General features: G+C 37.2%; 1 protein-coding gene across 1 annotated transcript; it reads left to right on the top strand.

Annotated features, from left to right (window-relative positions):
* Positions 1 to 1,025: 1,025 nt before the first annotated feature.
* LOC108834494 (uncharacterized protein At3g43530-like) lies at positions 1,026 to 3,365 on the top strand (the record flags this gene model as incomplete). The annotated part of the gene is made up of 4 exons (XM_018607830.2): positions 1,026 to 1,236; positions 1,312 to 2,010; positions 2,086 to 2,247; positions 2,331 to 3,365. Coding segments are annotated over 4 exons (2,107 nt in total), but the record flags the coding sequence as incomplete, so codon positions are not given.
* Between the last annotated feature and the right edge of the window lie 6,884 nt (positions 3,366 to 10,249).

Raw genomic sequence — 10,249 nt, 5'->3', positions numbered from 1 at the left:
AGTTTATTTGTTGTTATTTTTGTTACTTCTGTAATTATTTCTCAAATGTGAACAAGTCGCACTATGTTAATGATTGGTCATGTAGACTGACTTGGACCACGCTTTTCCTTTTTTGAAAGCCTACTTTTTTTCCTTTTCGTTAGGAAGAAAATGAAAATATTAATTTCATTTGTTTTATTGGTCGTCACATTTATACATAATATATTAATATCCATATTTGTCAGACCGTACCTTTGCCTCTGTGAATACGCAATTCACAGGGACTTTAACTCGACATGCCCCATACCCCTCAATAAAATCCTCCAATCTCCCCATATTTTAATATTAATTTTTTTTAAATGAAAAAAGTGGCTAATTACAAACTACCCCTTTATTAATTTCGATATTTACTTAACCCAACCTCAAGATCCGACCCACCCTAAGCTAACCCAAAAACCCGACCCACCCTAAACCTAAACGATGTCGTTATGCTAATTTCTAATCTCCTCCTCCTCTAACTTCTCTCATTTTCTCCGATCTAACTCCTCTCTCGACTCTCTCTCGAAACCGTTCGAAACCCTAAAGGGAGATTATGATCGATTGAATCTGTTTCTTGTTCTCCTGGATCTAAACCGAGAATCCATCAAACGTCCAACTCTCTCTCTCTCATTTCTCGTGTCTCAACTCTCTCTTTGCGATTTAAAACCCTCTGAAACCTAAGTCGAGTAGCGCTTTGTTTCTTCTTCCTTCCTCGTCGAAATTAACTCGAGAAGTCTTCGTTCCTTGTGGTAAGTCATTAGTTTGTTGTTCTATTGTGTTGAGTTGTGTTGTTGTTTTGCGGATTGAGTTGATAAAATTTATTTTCGAAGTTCAGTTGTGTTGTTGTTTTGCGGATTGGTTTGTGTTGTTTTGCGGATTGAGTTAATAAAATTGATTTTGCGGATTGAATTGATCAAATTGTTGTTGATAAAATTGATTTCCGAAGATGAATTGTGTTGTTGATGAGACCACTTAATTGATGTTGTTTGTTGTAATGTCTTGTACAGGGAAGTTATGAAGGGAAATCAAAGGCAAGTCTCCAATGAAAGGCGTCGTCAGTCTCTTAGAATCAGAAAACCTCCGGTCTCAAATGCAAAAAAGGGAGTAGCGCAGAAGAAAAATAAGAAGAAGAGTACACCAGTGAGAGAACCGAGTATACACTCGCTCTCAGTTTCATCTGGGTCTGAAAGTGAAGACATGTCTGCTCCATCGTTTGAGGTAAATATATTTTGGAAACATTGCCATTGTTAGTAATTAATAGTACTAACATGTATATATGTATTTTAATTGCAGGAAATGCAACCAATGCAACCCCTTGAGTTCTACTTCAAAAGCAGTGAGTTCGCTCAGACTTGCAAGATACAAACAAAGTGCTTTGTGACCAAGACAGTAGAGAAGATCAAGAAGAAGCTTAAGCCTGAGGCTGAATGGTTCAGAAGTCATCCTCAATTTCGACATTTCTTCCACATGCCAGATGAACCAAACCTGAAGCTCCAAGGGATGTGGATGCTACTCCTGCGCACGATTTGTACTCCAGAAGATGATGTTGCATGGTTCGCGGTTAATGGTGTACCCATCCGCTATTCTATGAGGGAGCATGCCCTCATCTCTGGCTTAGACTGCAGGGAGTATCCGAGGAACTATGAGAAGCTTGGGAGTCATAAGTTTGTGGATTATTACTTCCATGACGTAACTAAGATCACCATCAGTGATGTGGAGCAGAAGATGTTGTCTATGGCGCCGTGTCCAGATAGATTGAAGATGACAGTCTTGTATTTCCTTGGTCGGGTTATCAGAGGGAAGCCAAACGATACAAGACCTTTAGACTCCTTCATATTAAGGATAGTGGAGGATTTGGACGCTTGCATATCATTTCCATGGGGCCGTCTTACATTTGAGGATGCAATAAAGGAGATTAAGCATGTGATGAACCATCTGAAAGGTGAAGTGAATGAGACATGCGGCTTTCCTGGTTTCATAATCCCTTTAGAGGTAAATCATGTAGTTTTGTAAATTTTTTATTGTTATATAATTGAATATCTTACACTGTGACATTGGATATACTAGGTTCTTGCTTTCGAGTGTATTCCTGCTCTTGGGAAAAAGTTCAGAATCACTCAAGAGAACCCTAATGAAGACTGTCCAAGGATGTGCAAGAGCCGGTTTATAAAAACCAGTCTGAGGGGTTATCCTTTGGAAGACATATATGATGCGCTTGGAGAAACAAAGGTACATGTATGCATTTATAGACTTATAGTAGAAGCTAGTAGAACAAAAAAAATTAACTGCTGTTATTTATTGTTTATTTTCAGGATATTAATAGTGTGCTGGTTCCAACTTTGGGTGAGGAAATTATGCTGGCTCGTATCATTGATGAGGAGCGAGACTATGATCGTCAAGGCAGCCAAAGTGATACATGGAACTACTGGTTAAATGTGAAGCAGAAGACTATTTGGTGGGAAGAGTTGTATGAGTTAGATCAAGCTGCACGAGTGTTTCCAAAAAAGAAAGACAAAGCAAAGGTGGAGTTGGCAGAAGGATCATCCTCTCAAACCGATTTGAAAGGTCTGGAAGGGAGGCTAGTGGAGTTCATGGGAACAGCATTTGCCAGTCTTAACTTTACGGTGGAGGCAAAGCTGGAGTCCATTGACTCGAGGATGAGTAAAATGGAAGAAAGGCTAACTTCTATTGAGAGTAAGCTAAGTGAAGAGAAGAATCATGGTGAAGACATGGATTTTCGACAGTGGGATCATGGGAATTATGGGGATTATGGCACAACATCGAAGAATAAGGGAGACAAGGAAGAAGCTGGGAAAAGCGGTGAGGGTGAAGAAGAAGCTGAAAAAAGCGAGGGTGAGGGTAATAAAGACAAGGAAAACAGTGAGGCTGATGAGGAAAACGGTGATGAGCAAGAACAAGTGCTGAACCGAATGAAGGATGATGAACTGTGGAGGAGTTTGATGGAGGATCAAGAAGAGGTTGGAGGAAAAGTGATGGAGGATCAAGAAGAGGTTGAAACCAGTGAGGAAGTAATTGAGAACAGTCAAGAAGAGCCTATGGTTGAGGCAGAGATCAGTGAGCCTCGGGTTGCGGCAGAGATCAGTGAGGCTCGGGTTGCAGCAGAGATCAATGAGCCTCGGGTTGCGGCAGAGATCAGTGAGGCTCGGGTTGCAGCAGAGATCAGTGAGCCTCGGGTTGCGGCAGAGATCAGTGAAGCTCGGGTTGAGTCTCCGATCAAAGAGCCTCATTTTGGATCTCCGATCAAACAGCCTCATTTTGAGTCGCCGATCAAAGAGCCTCGGGTTGAGGCACATCAAATAACGCATAATAATACCAGTAGTTCGTAGTAGTTCAAATAACACATAATAATACCAGTAATTCCTAGTAGTTCAAATAATACATAATAATACCAGCAATTCCTAGTAGTTCAAATAATACATAATAATACCAGTAATTCCTAGTAGTTCAAATAATACATAATAATACCAGTACATCCTAGTAGTCCAAATAACACATAATAAAATAATCAAACACCTGAACTGGAACCACTTCCACATTCAAAATACGCTGCAAGACCTTCTCCTCTGGCTCTACCCGTGCCTCTGGCTCTCCCTCTGCCACTCCCTCTACCACCTCCCCTGCCTCTTTTTCCTCTTCCACGAGATTCTCCTACAGATGGAAACCTTGTTTGTTGTGGTTTTCCTTTCTTGACTTCAAAATCCGGAGGAAGTATTTTCTTTGCTCTAACTTCTTCTGGTACAACCCAATCAGACATATGAGGAACAGGATATATTGTCCTGTGATAAGCCAAAGCCCATTGCTCTACCAAATAGTACTTAGAGCAATACTCAGATAGATGGAGTTCCTTTCCTGCCTTACTAGTCATGAATGTGGCAGCCGCTACTGCATGCACACATGGGTATTTGTCTTTATCAAATTGCTCACAACTGCAAGTGTACCTAGCCATATCGACTGTATAAACCTTCCCGTCAGCACCATGCACACTGTACTCAAGAAAGAAGCTGTTTAACTCATCAACCGTGAGAAACCCTGCTTGAACACATCTTATAGACATTACGTCTTCCACAATAGGCACAAGCTTCACTGTGACCGGTACTTCAGCTGCCTTCTTCCTATACTTGTTAAACCATTCAGCCATTTTTGCAATGATGAAATCAAACATTGGCAGTAAGGTGTACATTCTCGCATTCTTAATAACACCATTAAAAGATTCTACTGAATTGGTGGTGTCAACATTGTACCTATCTCCTTCAAAGTAACATCTAGCCCATTTCTTCTCTTCAACACTCTTGTCAAGATAGACCGCTGCGCTTGGATACTTCCTGCGAAAAGCGTCATAAAGATACTTGAACTCAGCCACTGTATAAGCGTATGCGCATTCTCTAAACTTGAACGCACAAGTATCTTTGTTGTTATGGACGTGGCCTTTAACATTCTGAGACAAATGCCATATACAATACCCATGTTCGGCCTCAGGGAATACTAGACGCACTGCCTTGATCAAGCTTCTGTTTCTATCTGAAAGAAACACCAATCCGGGGACATCAGTTATCGCTAATTTCAACTGCTCCATAAACCATGTCCAGCTTTCATCATTCTCGCCGTCTGCTACACCAAACGCAATTGGGTAATGGTGATGATCGGGATCCTGAGCAGTCGCGACAAGGAGAACTCCACCATAGACATTCTTGAGGTGTGTTCCATCCACAATGAGGACTTTCCGCATCGCCCGAAACCCTTCTATGCTAGCTCCAAGGGCAAAAAACAGGTACTTGAATTTGTTTTCCTCATCCACTACCACACTACTTCTTGTGCCAATATTTTTCTCCTTTAGCATGTGTAGATAACAGTTCAATAAAGTAAAACTCTCTTCTGGACTTCCTCTCACTTCATTAGCAGCTTCTCTTTTTGCTCTCCATGCCGTTGTGTATGATACTGCCACACCAACCTTGCGATGAACCAAATCGATAAGAACTTTGGGAACTGGTGTGTCAAATGTACCAGGATAATCTTTGGCCAAAAGAGATGCACAGATATGTGCTGTGCCTTTCCTTCTATTACGCAGTGTTCTTGTAGTAACAACAGAACATGTATGCTGCTTGATGTAGCTTCTAACCGTCCAAAGATCTGAATTATGCAAATTTGCAACTCGTACAAACCACTTACATCCTTCTTTGGCTCCTCTGCATTTAATCACAAATCTCTTAGCATCCGACTTAATGATATCAAACTCAAAACAATTCTGATGTGCGGCCGTCTGAATATGAACTTTTGCTTCCTCCTTGGTTCTAAATTCTTGACCTAATTCCAAATCAATACCATCATCCCGTGGCTCACACACAGCAACATGCACCTCAATTCCTTCTTGAAGAGTTAGCACACCACCAGTACCTTCATTATCAGTTGCATCATTCTCAGTATGATCTTTATCACCAGCCTCGATATCAGTTGCCTCTCTATCAGTAGTCTCTCTATCAGTGGCTTCTCTATCAGGCAGTGTTCTAGTAGTAACAACAGAACATGTATGCTGGTTGATGAAGCTTCTAACTGTCCAAAGATCACCATTTTTTAACTTTGCAATTCGCACAAACCACTTGCAGTCTTCTTCTTTGGCTCCTCGGCATTTAACCACATATCTTTTTGTATCTGACTTAATTATATCAAACTCAAAACATTTCTGATATGAAGCAGTCTGAATAAGAACTTTTGCTGCATCCTTGGTTATAAATTCCTGACCTAAAACCAAATCCATACCATCATCCCGTGGCTGGTACACACCATCATGCATCTCAATGTCTTCGTCAAAAGTGAGCACACCACCAACACCTTCGTTACCAGTTACATCATTCTCAGTACCATCTTCATCACCAGCCTCAAAATTAGTAGTCTCTCTATCAGCAGCCTCTCTATCAGATAGACCAACATAGACATCATCTGTTTCATCATCCTCTTCTGAAAGTTGCACTTCTTTATTGCTGAACTCCACATGTAGAACATTTCTACACATCTCGTGATTTACTTGCAGTAGATAACCAAAAACGTCTTCATCATTCCGGATATATGATGGCTTGTACGAATACAATAGCATGGGAAAGTAACTAATCTTCACTTCCATCTTAGATTCATCTACCTTTATCTTTCTGCAAATACCACCAACCAAACCAGAGTAAGTGACCTCCTCCACTGATTTCTTCAACACAATCGTGTGAATTTCATCTTCTCCATCACCATCTCCCGAGACCCATTTTATTTCAGCCCCATCCTTCATATAATATCCTCCATAATCAAAACATAGAATTGTGCAATGCGGATTCTGCATTTTTCCTGAAATAAAATAGAAGTATAATTATTAAGAAGTTTAAAATTGATTGTGACACCATATTATCTTATTTTACTAATACTAATTCATTTCAGTACTATACATAGTAATACGAGTAATACTAGTCGAACTTGTCAACATAGTAATCCCAGTAATACCAGTAAAACTATTTTGTCTTAGTAAAATTAGTTATCTTAGTAGTACCCAGAATCTATTCTTCAACTAACTAATCATCTTTTAAGGACAAAATTGTTAGGATGTTACATTACCCATAATGTGTAATTCATCCTAATGAAATTACACACAAAAAAACATCAAAACGGACATAAAATATACCTAAAATCTATAGACCTAGTTTTCAAAATCGTTTTTAAACTCACAAATTTTCATCGGATCTTCTTGTTTTTACAGTAGACAAGATATACAGTTGATATTTCAGCAAAAGTTTCATCAAAAACGGATATAAAATATACCTGAAATCCATAAAAATAGTTTTAAAAATCGTTTTAAAACTCTCAAATTTTCATCAAATCTTACAGTGTTAACGTTATCCATCATATACACGTTATTTAAATGTAAATTTCACAAAAAAAAATCATGGAAAACGAACCTGAATTATCTGTTTTGGAGCTTCAAAAATCGTCAATGGAGGAAAAAGAGAAAACGATGAAGAAGGGGAGAAGGAGACATGTGGGGCACAAAAAATCTGATTGGTTAAGGTTTCTTTGTGGGCCATATAGGTGGTTGAAATATGGTTGGTATTTAATTGGAGAATAAAGAGGATGAAAGGGAGAGGGAATGATCGAGATGTGTAGAAAGGAAGGAAGGAGAGTAAGGTAATTGCAAGGAAAAGGGAAGGATAAAAGGGTTAGTATGAATAGGGAAGGGATAGTGTGAATATTTTTGAGAGGGCATGGGGTATATAGAGTTAATCTCCAATTCACAGGGACACTTTAATACATCTACTATTAGTCAGTAACTGCATATGTAGGTAACATTTATTTCTGCTAATTGATATAGTATAACGTACTGGTTTGTATTAAAATCACATTAGAAAATCGAAAGTACATATGGGATTAAAAACTAAGTATAAAAACTAACAATGCAACATATTGAAAATGGTCCTTTCTCAAAGAAACAAACATAATTGTAAATTGTAACATGTAACAACTTAAGTTTCAAAAACATGTAATAACAAATTTTATGCAGGTTATATGATACTTCGTGTTGATGAAAATAACTAATACACTGCCATTTTTTCAAAACTCATAATAACAAAAGGTGTAAATTAAAGGTAGTCGGAATGCTAATTTTCTATATAATAAGTTTATGTCAAGTTAGGGAGATCAGTAGAAAACCACTATAAATGATCAAATATATTTGCTGTAGTCTGTAGATGTTTAGGTATTTATCCAACCGCGACATACACAGCCACCAATTAAATTTGAAATTTAGACTGGTTTATATATATATAGATCTATTTTTATCGAGTAAACTGGTATAGTAACACTTTTTAATACAACAAATAGTTGAAAAATAAAAGAGTTACCGAAATAGTACAAAGACAGCTAATACAAGACCTGAAGCAGCGAATCTATTGTCCCTCCTTGTACCAGGCAAACTAACGTGCTCTCCATTCACGTTACTCTTTGTAGTTTGTACCTTTTCCCCAAACTAATGTCTTCTTGTTGTGTTTTTCTTTTCGTTTTAATATTATGTAAATGTTATAGATATACGCATATATTTAGCTGAAATAGATCTGCTATACTAGTATTTAAAAAAAAATCAAAATGGAAGTATGTTTATTAGAAGTTTTCTAGTGTAATATATTTTTTCCTGTCAACTACATCGCTATAAGATTGTATACTATATAATATTTTAGTTTGTTTTGAAACTACATATGGTTAATATGGCCTCTAGTGTAATCGATTATCTTAATTGGCTATGTCTAGTTGTCTACGCAAAGTGACAAATTACTTTTTCATCAAACCATATTTTTATCGCCCACCAAACATGTAAATTCTAAAATATGACCTAATGAAATAGTTTTAATTAAATATGTAATGTTGGTTGTTAATTTCACCTGTGTATTTAAGAAAAAGTAAAAGCTCCATTTCTCATCTTTTTGATTTTCATTACATGATCTTGTTTATTATTACGTTTTAAATATTCTTCAAAATCAAATTCTTGTCAAAAGAAAGAAAAAAAAAATCAAATTCTTACCTTTTTGATACACATTAAATTGGGCCACACATTAGAAGAACCCCACTAGTCATATGAATACAAGAGAGCCATAATAAATGGGCTTGAATGCTTGATTACACTCGCCCTTCGATATCCAAATTTCTGAACCCATAACAAAGTTTAAAATCAATCGTAAGCCTCAGTTCAAGAAACAACTCATACAAATACATTCACAACCATATTCTAAAGTTATGAAATTTTCAGCCAAGTTATTTAACTATTGATTAGAAGATGATATTCTTCTATTTTGGTTTGGTTATCCTGATCACCTCCTCTTTTGATGTTAAAAGAAATACAAGATGATCAAATGTAACAGAATCACACGTTACATCATTTTCTTTGATTTATACATTGATAGTTAATGATCCAGAAACTTTTTAAACCAAATGATATCTAATGATTAGTAAACGTAAAATATGATTAAATCTAAGAAAAAGGGTACTGAAATGGAATGAAACAAAAAAGGATTGATGATAGTGTAGTGAATGATGGTCTCCACACATTTGTACCATACAACCTCCAAAATAAAAGTCGTCATCACAGTGTCGTGGCTCATGAGTCATTTGGGCTTTGGCCCACACTACAAACAAAATGTCGTTGAAAATTTTAATCGCTTCTCGACAAGCAAAACAATTTACTTTTTGGGTTTTTTTATCAGTAAATAACATCATTTTCTTCTTTTAACAGTGTTTTTAAAACCGGACCGGCGAGCGAACCGGAAATATTTTGGGTCACGGGTCATTGTGGTTCGACCTGGTTCGACCGGGGTCGATTAGATTAAACTGAATTTGTTATTTTATAAATATTATATATATTTTTTTCAAAAAATAGTCATAATGTTTAGAAAACTTTCAAAAATAACAAATTGAAATGTGATAAAAATAATAAAAAAAAATAATAGTTCAAATCTAAAGTCAATAGGAAAAAAACATTTAAAGTTTATTCTCCAAATCTTTGTCCTTCTAAATCTTCATCACCTATAAAAATTATATACATATTAGTTACAAAACTATATTTTGGTTGCAATTTGTGACAAACAAAATAGTATATATGTTAAAAAGGGAGAAAAAATAATTATTTTATTAACAAAATTTTGATTTTTATACGAACCAGGGTTTCGTCGGTTCGTTGGGTCACTCGGTTCCCGGGTTTTTAGCGGTTCAACATGGGTTTTTAACCGGTTCAACTTTAGTTGGGTTTTGACATTAAACCAACCCGAATAGGTGTCCGGTTCGCGGTTGAACCAGGTCCGACCGCCGGTCCGGTCCGGGTTTAACAACACTGTCTTTTAAGAAAGTAACAGATTAAGAAAACAAACATTTCAGATTTTAACGGGAAAAATGATAAATTCGAGAAAAAACGAGCATCTTTGTTATTACCAAAGGCCAATAATATCCACAGTGATGACGATAAACCCCCATCGATAAAAACCACAGAAAAAGTAAAATAAAAAAAACCAGCACTAAAATCTAAGCGATGCGCATTTATCACTTCTGGCACTGTCGACACCTCATGGCATCAATTGCATTCACGAGACTCAACTCAAGCAACAACCTCCAAAATCTCCGGTCAGGGCCCGTTAATAACCGGTTTAACCCGAAAACCCGACCCGGTTTCCGTGTTTAACCTCCCTTCTGGCTTCTGCAG

This window comes from Raphanus sativus, unplaced genomic scaffold (genome assembly GCF_000801105.2).
Source record: "Raphanus sativus cultivar WK10039 unplaced genomic scaffold, ASM80110v3 Scaffold3656, whole genome shotgun sequence".
NCBI lineage: Eukaryota > Viridiplantae > Streptophyta > Magnoliopsida > Brassicales > Brassicaceae > Raphanus > Raphanus sativus.
Note: the sequence above shows the minus strand (reverse complement) of the source record. Positions and strands in the feature narration are given on the sequence as shown.